Source organism: Manduca sexta, chromosome 19 (genome assembly GCF_014839805.1).
Source record: "Manduca sexta isolate Smith_Timp_Sample1 chromosome 19, JHU_Msex_v1.0, whole genome shotgun sequence".
Taxonomy (NCBI): Eukaryota; Metazoa; Arthropoda; class Insecta; order Lepidoptera; family Sphingidae; genus Manduca; species Manduca sexta.
The window spans coordinates 1241026-1260521 of record NC_051133.1 but is presented as its reverse complement, the minus strand read 5'-3'; the positions used below and the strand labels follow the sequence as shown (position 1 = coordinate 1260521).

The 19496-nt window shown below is 34.5% G+C and overlaps 1 protein-coding gene across 6 annotated transcripts; it reads right to left on the bottom strand.

Moving 5' to 3' along the window:
• Positions 1-706: 706 nt before the first annotated feature.
• On the bottom strand, positions 707-18716 carry LOC115440557 (esterase B1). 6 transcript variants are annotated; one of them, XM_030164940.2, is made up of 4 exons: positions 18641-18716; positions 4144-4294; positions 1929-3238; positions 707-1283 (listed from the first exon to the last, which is right to left on the bottom strand). In XM_030164940.2, the coding sequence occupies exons 1-4, from the start codon at positions 18685-18687 to the stop codon at positions 1121-1123; spliced, it is 1671 nt and encodes a 556-aa protein (XP_030020800.2). In that variant the 5' UTR covers positions 18688-18716; the 3' UTR covers positions 707-1120. The 6 variants fall into 6 exon arrangements, with proteins under 6 accessions (XP_030020800.2, XP_030020814.2, XP_030020807.2 ...); XM_030164954.2 differs by lacking the exon at positions 18641-18716 and adding an exon at positions 18508-18624; XM_030164947.2 differs by lacking the exon at positions 18641-18716 and adding an exon at positions 10799-10952.
• Positions 18717-19496: the final 780 nt, after the last annotated feature.

Sequence of the window (19496 nt, the reverse complement as noted above, 5' to 3'; positions counted from 1 at the left end):
TAAGATTTGGTAGACTAAACAGATAGATCTGTGCCAAATTTATTTCATACCTATTCAGCGGGTGTCGCGTTTATTTCTAACAAACACTTAAACATCTTAATTACCTAGTACATTAATAATATTAATTAAACTATATACATTCCATCACCGTACCACGCGGTAAAACTCCAAATTCCATCCACATCACCTCTGAGGTTCGCAATCCATTACAATATGTTGCTACCGACACTTTATTACGTACTACAAAATTATGGAACTAATTGCCGTCAGCAGCATTCTGGACAGATACGACCTTCAAAAACCAGCGTATTCCTAACTAAAAGGCAAAGCATCTTTATGCCACCTGGTCTTACAGATCATGCGCGCTGGTGTTCATTTACAAATAGACCGTATGCTCGTTTGCCCCTTATACCATAAAAAATGATAGAACTATGGACACAGCGATGATGTACTTTACCTGCTGGTCAGTCAATCCCATGATGAAATTCCTACAACTTTAATATCAGAGATATTGTAAGTACGGTACCGATCTTTATGCAAATGTTAGCTTAAGAAATACAAACATAACAGCAACCTGGTTTCATAATTTAAAACATCTGAATAAACCTTAATTTCTCAAATATTACACACTGCATAATGTATATGCATATGTTATGTGTATTGAAGGAGGACATCATTTGAAAGATGAACAAATAATAGTATTAGCCACGCTTCAATAATAACACCTTGTTTTGTTTAAAGTACCTGGCATGCTTAGAAAGAGAATGTTTTACAAATATAAAACTTAAAACAAAAGCAATAAGACACACTGTCTACAATGCCTTCCAAAGCAAAACAAGTTTTGCACACAGTAATAACAATGACATAATTTTATTGTTTTTTATTTCCAATAGAATTGCCAAATGTAAAAGTAGTAGTAAATAGGTTTTATCACATACAAGGTAAAATAAATAATAAAGGCACGCCAAAATATGTAACTATCACTTTCATAAAAGCCAAGATTCTATTTATATAATACTGTAGTGTTTTACGGAAACAAATTTACAACGTCTGCGCGATACCTTATATACTATCAGTTCAAGTCTGCGCGCTCTTCATAATAACAATCAGTCCGAAACAATTATTGTTTGTTACGAGCGTATTCATAAATACTATCCCAGAATGTCAAAGCATCTCCAGTTTCGTGTTCAACGGTGAGGGTGTCTGTTATGTTGACATAGTTCTTGATGTTAGAGTCGAACTCCGGCCAGCTGATGCCGAGGGAGGAGTCTGGGGTTGGAGTACTGGAATTGAAGTAATAATATGGCTTAGCTTATCTGACGAACAAAAGATTCAATGGTCGCGTCTCCGAATTCTTAAGTTTTATATGACATATGCATGACTTAAATTCAACTTCTCGATCGAGAAAGTCTGTTAATATTTGTTAAGTAATAGTTTTAACCAGTAGAATTTATGATACTTTGCAAATTACTTGAAGATGAGGTGTGCAGTTGACGACAAGGTTACGACTGTTAACCTAGTTACATATACTCTTTCATGTATAATGTAATACGCTGTTTCGAAATTTTAATATTATGATATTAATGGGGATTCATCATCATCAGCCGCAGGATGTCCACTGCTGAACATCCCCCCCCCCCCAAAGATTTTCAGATCAACTTCCTCTAGGCGACTTCCTGCGACTTTTATGAGGTCATCTGTTGACCTCGTGGGTGGACATCCGATGCTGTGCTTGCCAGTTGGGGATTAACCGCAAAGTATCCAGTAGAGGCGTAGCTTGATTTAAATCAAGAAAGATGCAGGCACATCACTTTCCTTATAAGGAGGTGTTTGAGAGGACTAAGGTTTTTTTAATTTCTTGTCCCTCAATTTAATATTCAGAAAGACGTTCTACTTGACTTTACGGATAAGAAATTAAATAGACTTACCCATATTTTGCAAAATTCGTAAACACAGTGCAAACTAGATTGACTAGTTTATCTTCTGGGCTCCCTTTTTCGTATTTCAAACTATGCATTTTAGCGTCGAACAAGTACATCAGATCATCCAGATGACTGGCGCCGACAATGCCATACTTTATCCCTGCTTGACCATACACATTTCTTTTTGATACAGCAGAAAATTTGTACATAAATCTCTTTGAATCTCCTGTTTTTGGAAGCTGTTTTAGAAATCTGTAAATTGGGTATATGAATACTAGTTCATTACTATATGTTATCATTTCGCGCATCGAGTCGTTATTTACAAGTTTATTTCCAAAGTAGTAGTTTTTGATCTCATCACCGAGATGTAGGATAGTTTCTGTTGTCGATGATATCAATATCTCTGTAGGTACGAACATCTCTTGATATCTGTTATATTTCTGTATAAATTCGTTTTCAAATTTAGGTGTTCCAAGAAGAACTTCTTCGCTGGTGTGACCAATAAGTAGATCCACTTCGTTTATTGTACCATTCTTAAGAATTTGGGTTACTTCTTCAGTCATAAAATGTTCTTGGCCAAAATCCTTCTCGACTACTGGAGTGAAGTGATACATTTTTAATATGTTGTTTATTAGTTCCTCAGATTTTGTGATACACGGATCGGTGTTGATCAGTTTTTCCGTGGGAACATTTTGAAGGAATTCTAAGAGTTCATTTGGGTCTTTGGTGTCGATCCCCAAAAGTTTACCCAAAACAAATGCGCGTCTTCGTGGTTGGTTTTCAAGAGACCAATCGCAAAAAGGCACTCCGCTCATAGATATAGCTCGTTTAAAGAGACCTTTTGACATTGGAGATATAATATGGTAGGTAGTAGACGCCCCCCCAGCGCTTTCTCCAAAAATGGTCACCTCGTTAGGATCACCTCCAAATTGCGCAATATTTTCCTTTACCCATTTCAAAGCCATAACTTGGTCTTTCAAACCAGCATTGCCTGGCACATCAGGTGTGTCTAAGCAGAGGAATCCCAGAGCATCTAGTCTATAATTGATGGTAACGACTACAACGTCGTGTCGGATAAGGAAGTCTGGCCCGTAATTATCTTCATTTCCTGAACCACTTTTGTAACCGCCTCCATGGATGAAGATCATGACTGCCATCGGTTTCTGTGGTTTGATTTCTGGAGTATATACGTTGAGATATAGACAGTCCTCACTTCCTGGTACAAGCTGGTCGGTAAATATGTTAACTTGGGGGCACACGTTGCCGTGCTCCTTGGCGGGTCTGACTCCATCCCAAGGCAGCGGTGGCCGAGGGGCCTGTAAATTATTATTAGTATTTTAATAATTTCTTATGAAAAAATAAGCGATATTTAAATTTATTATAAGTTTTACCACAAGTATTACGCAGTCAGTATTTGTGAGTAAAAAACTGCATTGAAAATATATTTTTCTAAGTGTTGCTCGTGGCTTCTCTCATGTTAAAAGTCTTTTCTTACTACATAAGTTATTACTACAAAATTATAGTCATCAGTAAGATGCCGGTGCCAACTAAAAAAAAAGTTGAAAAATCCATATATTTCCTACTGGAGTATATTACCGGGATAAAAATAGCCTTTGTGTTTATTTAGGACATAGTCTACTCGTGTACGACATTCATCTAAAACAGTTCAGGGGTTTTTGCGTTTATTTTTAACAAATATTTGCAATTATTATCTTTGGAAAGATTAAGATAAGACACCGAAATAAAACAATCCAGCATAAGTACTACTCAAACATTGCTTTATCATATTGTTACGCCAAAAAACACTAACAAAAATAACAAGTATGCAAAACATGTAGCTGTGTTAAAACGGACTGCCGAGACGAATGTTCGCATTTTTAAAACCCAAGGTCACACCTCTGATTTTATATAAAATTATGTGTGTTCTTTAGTCATTATCGCTTACATTGACGATGAAGGAAAACATCCTGAGAAAATCTACATACCTGTGAACTTCTCTATAAGAATTTTGAGGATATGTTAAGTCTGCTAATCCGCACAGATCAGAACGGTAGACTAAGGCCTAATCCCTCTCAGTAATAGAAGAGGCCCGTGACAAGCAGTGAGACAGTATATAATACAAAGCTTCTATTATTATATTTTTATGCAAGAAAGACTTAAATGCCAGCTCTCTTGAGCTGTTGTTAATAGTGAACCATGTATTCCTTGACTCTTGTCTCACCTTGAACCGTAGCTTTCCGACTGGTGGTTCAGCGTACGGGATGCCTTTGAAGCTGTAGTAGGAGTCCCCGGTGACCGACTCCAACTTCTCACCTTCTAACCACCCTTGCTCCACTTGCACTTTCATGTTGGTGTGTTGAGCGGTACCTAAACTGGAAATAAAATTGAATTACTGAAACCTGCTAAGAGTTTTCGAAGTTGTCTTCCGTGACATCAACAAACAAACGGCCTAATGGAAGACCAGCGCTGGCTTTACTGCCAGTATATTGTTGAGTTGGAGCCTTTTTTGTAACAAACGTAGTTTTATGTTTTTTTGTTTGGTATGTATCTTATGTTTGATGCAAATTAATACATTATACAAAGTAATAAGTATAATGTCTTCGTAATATCGTCATAATATCTTTTGTATTAGCCTTAACTATAGATAGATATAGAGCCTGCTCTAACACAATAATTAATGACAGGTGGTCGTCGACAATGACGATGACAATATAAAAGTAATAAGCTATATATTGCGTTATTTTGATCGAAATTAAACACTCATAAATTGGTATTTATTAATATGTTTTCATTTGACCTTGACTGTCTCTTTCGCAGCTAGAATTAGAATGTCGTAAGTGCAAATAATAACCAAACATTCGGGTGCAGTAAACATCCAAAATGACGATTAACGAATTAACCACATGGACATGTATGTACGCCATTATAATTGCGTGCGTTATAATTATTAACTTGTTTGTCCGCCATATTTTTATTTATAAGCAGCGATTATTTACGAGTCATTATTTTTTGCCCAATCTTCAACGCTAATTGATTCCAAGTTCCACTTATTTTCGTGCGTAAATTGCTTGGTCATCTATCAATAATAGGTAGATAAATAAAACACTAGAGTCGACAGTATGTAGGGTTAATTGAGAATCTGTTTAAGGTGGGTATTCAAGGTTTAATTCTAATATCAAATATATATATAATATGACATATAACCTTTGCACACCGTTTACTATCAGGAGCCGTGAGACCACTGCCACGCTTATATATAAACAATAAAATTCGATGTGAAATTTGATGTTCGCGGACACAATTTAATATAAAATATACTGCCGTGCTAAGCTCAAAAGCGGTATTTCAAAACGAACAAAATCTTGATTTTTATGTCGTCAGATAGCTTAAAAAAATACTCAACCAATTACATCACCCAAATAACGGTATCTTGTTTAGAACTTATTGATAAAAGCCTTAAAAGAGTTTATCTATCTCAGTTTTACATACAAAACTATAAAACTATATTTACAAAACTACGATTATCTCGAAATATGGTTTCCCTGACATATCGCTTTTGGGCTTAGCACGGCAGTATAGGTATTTTTTTTACTTACCTCCGCCATCAAAACCGACTTAAAACTAAGATTGAGGTTTACATTTCGTAATGAATTATTAGACGAATTTCAGAATGCTTTCATTTATTAATCGATTTGGAAAATGCGTTTTTTATTTGAAAGGAAGAAAGAAAGAGTTAGAGAATACATTTAATCAAACTCAATACAGAAAGATTTATTAGTTAGAGAATACATTTAATCAAACCCAATACAGAAAGAATTATTCTAATCCTATTTCATTTTGAGAAATTCCCTAGTGCATTTTTGAAGTTCAAGGTCAAACACCTATAGAATATTTCTTTAGTGCACGCGAATATTAGACATTGAAATAAAAAAAAAATCTGCTTTTATCGTGGATTTTTATATCATAATTTTCTTCCGTCGTTTCAAAGTCTTTGCAGCCTTCATGGTAGCGTGGCGGACTAAGGTGTTTATCATCGGAAAAGTTAAAGTTCCTGGTAGTAAAATAATACTTGAAATATAATACTAAAATATGGAGATATAAAAAACAGGATAAAAAAGCTTGATGAAAAGAATTGTCAATAAATTCGGCGAGTCTCTCCTGATAAGACCACCCTTAAACAGAAGCGATACCTTACAGAACTTTAAACTACAAAGTACTGCGTGTTACTCCACTGTACACGTCACCCTGAAACATTGTTAAGCCTTAATGCTCAGTAATTACGTTGGTAACAATGTCCTTCAAACCGGCATGCATGAGCATGCGCATTGCTCCTTCACTGTAGAAATAGAAATTGCGGTGGTACCTAACCAGACGGTTTCTCGTGTATGAGAATCCTACCACCAGATCTTCCACCACCATATATTATTATAATCATTGAATATTATATATGATCTACACCGTGATGTTATAGTCTTTGAAGCGATGTTCTTATATCTGGCATTATATTTCGCTCGCAGCTCCGTCCGCCTGAAAGAGTTTTCCGGGATAGAAGTCTTGGGATAGAAAGTAGACCATGTCCTGCCCAGGGTCTCAAATTATCTCCATACTAAATTTCATGAAAATCAGTTGGGTAGTTTTTGAGTTTATCGCCTTCAGACAGGCAGACAGCGGCGAAGGACTTTGTTTTATAATATATTTTTAAAAAACTTTTTAGGCCAAATAATTCCGTCATACATATTTGTTGCATAACTTTATTTATGCAACGCAGGCCACAGAAGCTCTCAAAAGGTATATATATTCCCCGTTTTAGCAATTTTTCATCGATACTCCGATCTTATTGGCCATAGCGTGATGTTATATAAATGGGCTATCAAATACTAAAAGAATTTTTCAATTCGAACCACTAGCTTCTGAGATTTGCATCTGCAAATGAAGAAACAAACTCTTAAGCTTTATATAATATTATAGGAGGATAGATAGCGGGAGGCACCTTGTGCCGTCCACAATGACTGCATTACAAATAAATGTTATCTTGTCTCATAAATATATTATCTATATCAATCATCAATGTCAGGAATATACTTACAAGGATCTGTAGTGAATAAAAATATACTTTTTGCGAATAAATTTATTCAGAAATGACTGCCATACGATAAAACGAAATATTTACAAACCGTAATCTATATTGTTTGATAATAAATTTATCTAAATGCCTGTAAATCTATATATTATGCGTTATAACTTCTTTGAGTCTTTAGGCGTGTAAAACTTCGTATCCATTATGCGTGGCTAACATTTGAACATCGGCGCGCGCGGCAGACGCGCCTTATTAGTATTAGGTTGGTTCGCGAGCCATTTCAAAAATTTACTTTCGAATACTTCGTGGTGCGACACACTTTTGTGGGCTTTTATGATCGCCGCAAAGGGTCTGTAGTGACGCGCGTGCGCTTTTCATTCGGTTATGATTTCGGCAAATGATAGTTGCTCCATACGAACATGTCGTGTAACTGCCGCACATAATTGATACGAGGTCTAATATTATTTTTGGATTCCTTTTTTTCATTCAAGTCTTGAGTACATTTACCTAAATTTTGTTTTTATAATCTTCAATAATTGTTTTTATTGGTGTTGGCGTTGTTAACTTCTATTTTTAATTCGTAGGCAAATTAAAAACTATGTCCGTTAACATAGATGGTAATTGTTCGGCGAAAATATCTTCGTTCCTCGAAGATATATTCTGAAGTTCAGATTGATACAAGTTAGGATAACTACCTTGATCTATTACCAGTGATGTAGATAGTTCAGTGTTTATAATACTTAATGGCTCGCTTGCGCCTTTTGAATGATTTACAGTACTGGTTACAGTTTCAACGCTTGTGGGCAAAATGAGATCTCTATTTAACATAGCATGCGGGCTAGTTAAAATGTCTTTCTCAGTGAAATGTGAATTATATTGGTCAGAAACTGCTTCTGCCGATGGTGCAGGAGCAACATTTATATCATCGTATTCATTTGATGATGATTGATAAAACTCTTGTTCAAATTTATTTTTGGCCCAAATTATATATAATGCCCCATCTTCATTAGGTAGAGAGTTTTCAAGCGTTTTGCTATTGTCGAAGTAAATTTCATTAAAATGTTGTAACTTCTGCTCTGAAAAAATTTTCACGATTTCACTTTCTAAATTCTTTACAAATTCTGCCTGCGCTGAGTTAGTTTTCTTTGTTAATTTCTTTGTAACATCTTTTTGCTTCATTTTTGGTATTTTAATATAGTCAGGCCCGAATGGAAAAAGTCCTATGAATCCATTCTTGATGCAATCTTTTGATAAGTTTGAAAGAGCTTTTTGCAGTACTTGGGCAAAATTTTCTTTTTGAAGATTTTGACCAAGATTCTCCATTTTCCACTGGGTTACAGCTTCTTTCCAATGTGTTTCAAGAGGTCTAAACACTGACAAATCCATCGGTATATGAATGTGCGTAGAATTTGGATATAAAGCTATCACTTCGATTCCGTTTTGTGAGCAAAACATTGATATTTGTAGCGTAAGGTGCGATTTTCGGCAATCCGCAAACATTAAAATTGGTTTTTTAATGTTATTTTTCTCTAACCAGGGGTTAAAGACATTAGTCACATATTCATAACATATGTCGCTGCACATCCACCCGTTTTCTGATTTACCTATCGCCCAATCCGATGGTATACTCGCCGCAATGGACGAAGGGATCTTTTCATCATTAAAAATAATCATTGGAGGCGCCAGTTCTCCGGCTGCGTTACCGGTAAATACGACTGTAACATTATCTTTCTCATGGCCATTGTTAAAATGTTTATCTTCTTTTTTGGCAAGAACACGCCCAGATTTAGGTGACAAGAAAAATGCACTTTCGTCTGCATTAAATACCCTGCGTCCATCGTTTAGAATATCTTTTAAATTATGCTTAGATAAATATTGTTCGATTTCTTCAAACCACTTACTTTCAGTCACATCATCCCGGGGTCTTGATAAGGTTTCTATTCTTTGTGTCAAATTTGGATGTCTCCTTAGGAAGGACTGAAACCACTTCCTGCTGGGTCTATTATTTGTAAAGGGATTTTTTCTTTTCTGATCTATTATAATTTTTTGCACACTATCCAAAATATTATCTTTAGTCAGTGGAAAAGGTTGATCGGCGATTAGCCATTTTTCCAAAAGGTCTTCTTCATCTTTAGTTAATACCGTACTCGGCCCCATGGTGCTATATATTGGAGTTTTTCCTGTAAGTTTGTCACGCAGTGTAATTCTTGGTACACCGAAACGTTGAGCTGCTACTGAAACCTTTTCGCCATTTCTCACTGCTTCAATTGCTCTTTCCATGTCCCTTGTGGTGTAATTTTTTTTCGGAGCCATCTGTAATGAACAAATCTAGACATATTTTCATGTTTACTTATTCTCTTATAAGAAGAATGATAGGGTATGGTAATAAAAATGGCGCACGCCAAGTCTTATCTCATAGTATCATACGAAAACTGATTGTGTCATCATAATTTTACGACAAATATTATCACAAGCAGTTCAGTGTTTGTGTTTCTCCGCTACTTTACTCCCTCTTGGGGTGTAATTAACAAACGAATATATAATCTTATATTTCCATTTAATTTCATGAAATCGGACGTAGCATAATTACACCCACACACATATTCTCCCAAAACTATAATTTTACAATGGGGCACGTCAATGCGTTTCCGTGGTTCAAGAAATTATATAGAAATATCCCTTGAATACTACACTTATTATAAAATTCATATAAAATTTTAAAAACATGCTAAGTCTATGATAAAATTATTGTGGAAACGCATTTTATTAGAGAGCCAGTCATCGACATTTGTATAGCGACAAAACATAAATATATCTGAAATTAACAAAAATATAGCAATTGTAAAGGCAGTCCAAAAACAATATTACAAGGTCGTTGAGCCGGCTAGCGACCAATTTGTTGAGTTGTGAATTTCAAAAAGTCAATAGTTAGTTTTTAGATAAGTGCGTTAAAAGAAACAAAGTCTTGAGCTTTATAATATTAGTATAGATATAGATTAGACAAACTTTTATCGAGATATTTGCATAGTTAAAGTTTTTACAACTCCAAATTCTAAATAGAAACAACGCAAAAAATGAAGGTAATAATCAAAACAAAACAAGATTTTGAGCCAGAATACGACATATGGTTGCTTTTTAACGTATCAATAAAATACGCGTTTCAGTTGTCGATCACCACGTTATGATTTAATATTAGAGCAATAATTTATTTTTAAACTATTAAACATACAAACACATCATTTATTGAGTAACCACTCTACATTTTTCAGTAAACAACGTATGTTAAGTAACTGAACTTACCTTTGAGCAACGCGAGCTTTTGTTATTTTATTTGTTTTTTTTTTTTACTGCATTTCACTCACTCTTTAATCAACACATACATATTTCGATCATAATGTTTTTTAGGCAAACCAGTTGGTACAATTTTTTTACAAATATTTAAGATACTCTGGCTTTGGTTTGCAAAGGAAGCTTATATGTTAGTAATTAAAGAAATCTATGTAGTCAAGTGGTCGCTTACTGGAAGTGGTCACGAAACCGGCGTAATGATCCTACGTGGTAATAGTAAAATAATAAAAAATGGATTTACTCTCTTAATATTTTCCTTAGTATTTTTTAAAAATAATATCTGTGATCAAATGTAGCCACAAGTTAACACCGATTCATTACCTTAAGGTCTTTAAATACAGAGAAAATAAGCACTGGTGTTTGTCTCACTATACCACTAAACACCGCACAACACAGTATCATAGATAAGAAAAAACATAGCTTAAAACTAAAAATATAAATAATTACTTACGGTATGTAACGAAGACCACAAAACACTTGCGCAAAGTGTAGGCTAGACAACCGGTTTGGTGGAGTGCCGCGAATAATATTATGTAATGTTTGCCCGGCGCACGCGCAGCGGTACACTGACGACCGTTATGCCGACTCACCCGCCGTGGCACAGACTGGGTGGGTTTTAGCGAATGAAATTATCAAAATATTCCGATGATAGATAAGAAAATATCGTTTATTTTACATAAAACGGATAATTATCGATTTTTATAATATTAAAAAACGACATTTTTTTCTTAAGTAAACGGATAATTTACATATATGTATCAAAAAGTTATAAGTATTTATAAAATATGACATTTCAATCAATAATGGCAATATTAAAATATAAAAAACCGCGATAGAATACGCAAATTGGTTTTATTTGGATAGGTAAGGATATTTTGGAATTTTATACGATCGTTACAATTAATAAGGTACTATTTTGCCTGTTACAAGTATGTACTACGTGGTTTAGAAGTTACGCGGAAGTTTCATTCTGTAGATAATAAATAAACCGGGTACATGTTGAAAAAAAAAATACTTCAACACATTATTATGCATTTTCACTTATTATTATGGTTAGGATTGATTAATTATTGACTTTTAACATCGGCTCAGTACACACTTAATTGCCATAAAAATGCTTTAGATAGATTGTCGTGACACCTAGCACCTACTGAACATAGAATAAAATCGCATAGATAATAAGATAGAAGTCTTAAAAACAAGTACAAATCAATACATGCAGTGTTCGTTACTTATAGCGTACTACTTTCGCATCAAGGTAATGGATTTCGATGCCAAATGAGTAAAAAAGCTGAGTACCGGATCCATATCCACAGCTCTAGACACTAATTATTCGTATCGTCTCGGTGGCGTAGTTCTGTTTGGCGGCAGCTCTCAGGTACTGGGTTCGAATACCGTTCGGGCAAAGAGATACTTGGGTTTTTCTGTTCAGTATCAGTCCGGAGTCTGGAATTTGTGCTATGGCGACAGACTCGCCCCCTATCGCATCATAGGACGGAACACACTTGGCGAAAAGTGGGTGCTCTAGTTGCGCCTTTGCATACCTCTTCGGTGATAAATGCGTGATGTGTGTATTCGCGGTCACAACCAATCGTATAAATAATTTTTTAACCACTCGACACGCCCGGCCCTAGCAACGACTAATACATCTCTATTCTCTATGAATACGTTGCCGGTATTACGTATTTTTAGCTTGAGTTTTTATAGTTTTGATCTTTGAATTGTTGTTTTCGTGCTATTTAGTTGATATTTGATATGTGGTTTGTTATTTTGTGCAAGATTAAAACTGGTTTTTATTTTATTTTTGAATAATGATGACCAAATTAGCACGTTAAACTAAATAACAATTAGGTATAGGAGTATGCTGGAAAATGCGATTTCGCGGTTCGATTTATGTATTGTTATATGTAAAGCTAGAGGAAAACGATTTACATAAATTCGCGTACTGGAATATAATTTTCTTTTAAACTATTATTTTACGACCTTCGACGCTATCTCGGTAAGGAAACTATTTGTAAAACGACATTTCGTGCTTGCAGTGTCTGTAATGTTTTCCTTAGTTGTGCAAGTTGAAACTTTTACTTTGGGTCTTTTAGTGAATCATAGGTAAATTGTCAATACCTCACTCGAAAACAATTACAATATTTAAAACTAATACTTATATACTCCAATACAATTGTTACAGAAGGTTTATACCGCTCTAAGCAGGTTGGTATACTTCAATACCTTCGATTTTTTTATAGAGAATTCTCAAGCGTGCAAGTTTGCTAATAATGTTTTCTTATTCTATTGAAGCAAGCGATAATATTACACCGAATAGTCAGATAAATTCGAAATTTTGGAGTTTTCTTAAGAGAGTTTTTGAGTTTAGGACCTTCTTCCCCGCTGTTTTAGTTTACTTTTGTCAATTGGTTACGAAATCGACGTTATAATGAAGTCGTATATTACATTATTTATGCTATCACTCTGTCAACCTAAAATATGATATATTAATTACCTCCTAATATATTTCTATAGAGTTAGGCTTAACTTAAAAGTGAAATTTGCATCTATAGACGCTCTGCTGTTTTTAAGAGTAGGTAAGTCATAGTCTCTATGCTATGTTATATACAACTTCATAATTTCTTCTTTCCTGCCAGCCTGAGCCGGCTTTTTTATTTACTTTGCACTTTTTCATCTATTGTATGTCCAATATAAAATGTCTGTAGTTATACAAGTGACTTGGAGTAATAATTAAATATTCTCATGTACTTTGACTTATAAGCGGAATTATGTTACACACGTAGGCGACGTGATGTATAAAGCATTTTGTTTTCAAATTAAACTACTTATGGATGTTATCGCGGTTTTTATATTTTAATTGTCTCTCGACGTTTCGTTGACTTTGCAGCCTTCGTGGTCACGGGGTAGACTGAGGTATTGGTCATCCGGAAATTAAATAATAATTTTTTTTTAGCTGTTGGTCCGATCTACGCAGAATGAGTACACAGTTTCTTGAAGTCTGGCAGCCGGCCTTTTGGCTTCCCATCAAAGGCTTGTGCAAGTTTCCAACCATCTTTTCTATTGAAATTCGAATGTTTTTTTAATTTTAACAGCCTCGTGATTCATCCTAGGCAGAAATCGGTGTTCTTTGGCGAGGATTTGTCTAGTCGCAGATAATGATTGGAGCCTCCTTCAGAGTGTTCAGCGACTGCAGACTTCGTAAAGCGTCGGTGTTTCACGTCAGCTATATGTTCTTTTACACGAGTCCCTATATTTATTTTTGTTTGGCCTATATAAAATAGTTTAATTTCAATGTCTAACATTCGCGTAAACATAAGACATCATTAAGCATTTTATTTATTTATAGGTATTACTCGCGGTGCTGAATCTAGGACGAGGTGTTGATGCCAAATGTCATTTAAACTAGTTCAGCGGTTACGGCGAAAACTTTGATCGCGATTAATTATTCGATTTTGAACATAATTTTAAAAGTCTCATATTATGCTAGTCATTCCACCGTTTACTAATAAAAAATTATATCTCTCCTTGCGTCGTTCTCCTCAGTTTTGAGTGTCGTGACCACCTCTGACCAGCTTCCGCCATATAATATCACGCCATAGATTCCGATTGTTGTACATCTGTATTGCGTCGTATACAGATAAATCAAGTGTGGTGCGGATCTGATCGGACCATCGTATTGGGTTGAGTCCACGTGCTTTTTTGCCTTGCCGGTGACCATCATTTTGTCGCTCTTCTTCCTGACAATATGTCCAAAGTACTCAAGAACTCGTTTTATTAAACATTTAAAAATTTCTCGACATCTTGAGAAATCCTGGTCAAGACTTCTCGTGCCTCGAGAAATAAAAATACGATGAGAAATCAGAAACTATAGTTAAAGCCTTTTCTATTGTCCTTAATGAGTATTAACCAATGGCGTTAATTAATGCACACCAGGAAATTTATTTTAAAAATTAAGAGGTCCCAATAATTCTCTCTGGAGCAATTTTCCCGGATAAAACTATACTAGTTTATACGTGTGCAAAATTTCATCTTAAACCGATTAGTTCAGTAAAACATGAACGTACTAATAAAAAACAACGTAATTTTATTATTCCTTGATCGTTTGTTCTATTAAAATATGTTTTATTAATTAACATTAATGGTCTGCAGATATAAAAATTTGAAGAGTGGTTCAAAACACAATAATATCAGCCCTGTATTATATACTGTCCCACTGTTGGACTCGGGCTTCCTCTACTACTGAGAGGGATTATGACTTAGTCCACTACGCTGGTCTAGTGCGGATTGGTAGACTTCACACACTCTCGAAATTCCTATAGAGAACTTCTCAAGTATTCAGGTTTCCTCACGATGTTTTCCTTCACCGTTTAACTACTAAATACTTTTAACGAATGTTTATTCATTGTAAAGTGTCAGTATGAAGTAATAACCAGTTGAACTGAATGTACCGTACGATAAATCGTAACCATTGGTACTGTAATCTATATTATTAGATAATTTAAAATTTATTTAAATCACTTCCTTTTTCTGAGTCATCAGAAGTGTAGTATTATTTTTAGATTACTCTTTTCTTTCAAGTTTTGTGTTTTCCGATTTTGATACTATCATCTTCAAAAACTGGTTGTATTAACTACTATTTTTTAGTCCCTAGGCAAATTTTGTCCGTCTATATAGCTGGCAATTATTTGGTGAAAATATCTTTTTATCTCACAAATATATTTTGAAGTTCAGGTTGGCACAGGTCAGGGAAATTATCTCTTAGCAGTGATTGATTAGAGCTTATAATACTGATTGGGTCCCTTCGGTCTTTGGATTATTTACTGGTAACAGTTTCGACAATTCTAGGTAAAATGAGATCTATATTTAAGGTAGTATGCGCGCTAGTTAAAATATCTTCCTCGTCTGTAGTTGAATTATATTGGACAGGGATACCTTTAGGTACTGCTTCTGCTGGCGTCGCAGGAGTAATATTTATATCGTAGTATGCGTTCAATGATGATCTTTAGAGCTCTTATTCAAATTTATTTAGGCCCAAATAATAGATAAAGCAATGTCTTCATTAGGTAGAGAGTTTTCAAGTGTTTTGCTATTGTTGAAGTAAATTTGATTAAAATATTGTAACTTCTGCTCTGAAAAAAAATTTCACGTTTTCACTTTCTAAATTCTTTACAAATTCTGCCGCGCTGTTAGTTTTCTTAGTTAATTTCTTAGTAACATCCTTTTGCTTAATTTTCGTTATTTGAATATAATCAGGCCCGAATGGAAAAAGTCCTATGAATCCACTTCTGAGTCAATCTTTAGATAAGTTTGAAAGAGCTTTTAGCAAGTACTAAACTTGCCCAAAATTCTCTGTTTGAAGATTTTGACCAAGATTCTACATTTTCTATTGAGTTACAGCTCCCTTCAAATGTGTTTCAAGAGGTCTAAACACTGACAAATCCATCGGTATCTGAATGTGCATAGAATTTGGATATAAAGCTATCACTTCGATTCCGTTTTGTGATCAAAACATTGATATTTGTAGCGTAAGGTGCGATTTTTGGCAATCCGCAAACATTAAAATTGGTTTTTTAATGTTAATTTGTTCTAACCAGGGGTTAAAGACTTTAGTCACATATTCATAACATATGTCGCTGCACATCCACTCGTTTTCTGATTTACCTATCGCTGAATTCGATGGTATACTCGCCGCAATAGACGAAGGGATCCGTTCATTATTAAAAACGATCGTTGGAGGTGCCAGTTCTTCGGCTGCATTACCGCTGAATAAGACTGTAAGATAATCTTTCTCATTGCCATTGTTTTCAAGACGTTTATCTCCTTTCTTGTCAAGAACACGACCAGATTTAAGTGGCAAGAAAAATGCACTTTCGTCTATATTGAATACCTGCTATTGTATACATGCTTCCATCGTTTAGAATATGCTTAGATAAATATTGTTCGATTACTTCAAACCACTTACTTTCTGTCACATCACCTCAAGATCTTGATCTTGATCTTGCGTTTTTATAATTTGTGATAAATTTTGATGTTTCAAGTCTATTACTTGTAAAGGGATTTTTTCTGTTCTGCTCTATTATATTTTATTTACACTGTTATTATCTTTAGTTAGTGGAAAAAGTTGATCGGCGATTAGCCATTTTTCCAAAAGGTCTTCTTCATCTTTAGTTAATACCGTGCTTGGCCCCATGGTGCTATATATTGGAGTTTTTTCTGTAAGTTTGTCACGTAGTGTAATTCTTGGTACACCGAAACGTTGAGTTTGAGACCTTTTCGCCATTTCTCACTGCTTCAATTGCTCTTTCCATCCCTCGTGGTATAATTTTTTTTCGGGTCCATCTGTAATGAACAAATCTAGACATATTTTTATGCTTACTGACATCCTTTAAAAAGAGGCGTGGTGGGGTTTGGTATTGAAAATCGCGCACGCCACGTCTCATTTCATGGTTTAAGATATATGCAACCTGATTCAGTTTCATTACAATTTTACAAAAAAATTAATCAGAATTATTACAGTGTTTTTATTTCTCCCCTATTTTATCGCACATTGGAGTTGATTTCATAAACGAATGCCATTTGCAGTCTTAGTGTATAAGATAATATTATCTTTTTATTAATTTCATTGAAATCTGATATGGCATTATATTTTCACTTTAAACTCTTGTAGAGATGATTCAAAATTCGGCCCTCATGTAAGTTCTTATTGTTTAAGATATTATATTTAAAAAATGACCTTAATTGATTCAGGGGTTATCAAAATAAAACATCTTTTATCGGATATTATTACGCCTTTTTATATTATGATTTTCTCCCAAAGTTTCGAAGACTTTACAGCTTTTATGCCCACAGGGGTAAGGTTTTGGTGGTCCGAAAAGTCAGTTACAATATAATAATAATAATAATATCAGCCCTGTATTATATACTCGCCCACTGCTGAGCACGGGCCTCCTCTACTACTGAGAGGGATTAGGCCTTAGTCCACCACGCTGGCCTAGTGCGGATTGGTAGACTTCACACACCTTCGAAATTCCTATAGAGAACTTCTCGGATATGCAGGTTTCCTCACGATGTTTTTCTTCACCGTTAAAGCGAACGATAAATTCACAAAGAATACACACATGATTTTTTAGAAAAGTCAGAGGTGTCTGCGGACATTCGTCTCGGCAGTCCGTTCCACACCCAACTAGGCTATCGCCGCTCTTACAGTTACAATATCTACCTAAATTTTACAATTATACAATTTAAACATAAGAAATCACTACGGTTCAATGGTTAATTATTATTTTTCCATCTGTTATCATCCATCCATTACGTAGTATCATATGCGTATCATCATGTATGTATACATACTTATCTGTAATCGAAATATTGTCAATTACTGGCATTACATGGTTTAATGTACTTTAAATATCTTCTGAATATTATACTACATAAAGAAAACATCATTGAAAATTAAATAAAAAAGGAAAACGCGGTTTGACAGGAACAGTAATCGCTATTTGCATTGACGCCAAAGAATAAAATCTCAAATTATTAAAAACAAAAAAAGTCTTATGACAATCCACAGCAAAATTATATCTATATACTATATCAAGTTCATTTCGTAATTGTATCACAACGAAGAAGAAATGAATGCCTCTTAAATTTTTTTTAACGATATATGTTTTTGTTCGCAAATATACTAACTGCAAATTATTTTTATACCCTGGTTTTTTTTAAAAAGCCGATTTTATCAATTAGTTAGTGCCTAATAGTAAAAATGACATTATAATATGGTCAAATATGGCTACATTTGAACTCCGGTTCATGACTAATGAGTTAGATATAAAAAATGTCGATCACTGGTGCTTGTCGAAAACTGGTGCCGCCACTATGTTATTTAAACATTGTATAACACAATACACTACTATATTTTTACGAAAGTTATTTCTACGAAATATTATTACGATTTTTTTGTCTTATGTGTTTTTTGGCTGTCTTCAAATAATACAGAATAAATGTGTTAAGACAAAAAAAAACAGATGAGACAGAATATTTCGTAAAAACTATTTCGTCACGTATTGTGAGAAATACTAATTTCACACAATACGTATATTTTTTATAAATGATCTATCATAAAACCACAGATTAAAACTAAAAATTAAAATAATTACGTACGGTTTAAATCGCCCAACACAAAATAACTGCGCGTAGATAACACGACCGGTTTGGTAGGCTGACGCGGCGTGAAGATTAAACACTTGTACTGCGCACGCGCAACGATACACTGCTGGCTGTTATTACGACTTACCTGCCCCAAAATATGTATATGCTGATAAGATACAGCTGTTTTCGCATGTTGGATTCACTTGGAACTTGATGCAAATGTTGCGATTTATAAAGACACCGATTTCTCGTGTGCTAGAAGTAAGTATATAATTTAGGACATTTTGCGAAATGGTTCATTCTGGAGATAAGCTATTAAAAGAAAAGTTACGGAAAAATAAACATAAACCAGGGACGTGTTAAACATTTTTGCTCGCTGCAAAACATGTTTTGCATTTTCATTTATTATTATGATCAGCATTGATTGATTTTAGATTTTTAAGACGTTAACTACTTAATAACTGTCACAAAAAATATATTAAAATTGTTAATTGTGTCCCCAATTGTGATAAATTTTTACGCAATTATAATTTTAATAACGTTAGTACTTGTTAATAAAAAGCGAGGATAGGTGTAGTTGGGAACGAAATGAACATCTTCAAAACTTGATGCATACACCCCTCTTTCAAGTCATGTTAGTTCTTAAATCAATTATCCTTCGTCTTAACTAAGAAAGAAGAGAATGAGGAAACCTGCACACACGAGAATTTAAAAAAAAATCTTAGCTGTGTGAAGTCTGTCAACGCGCACTAGGTCAGCGTCATGGACTTGGCTTAAACCTCAGTCTGGGCGCCTCCAATAGAAGGCCCAAGCATAGTAGGGCAGAATATAAGGTTGCTAATAATAATTAATTCACCAATTGTGATTAAAAAAAATCAATAGCAAGACTGTTAATCAACAAGTAATAAAATTGGCTCTGCTAATCTTTGTATATTTATGTTACTTATACAAAACATCAATATATTATTATTAAATTTATTAAGATTGTCCACTGATTGGCG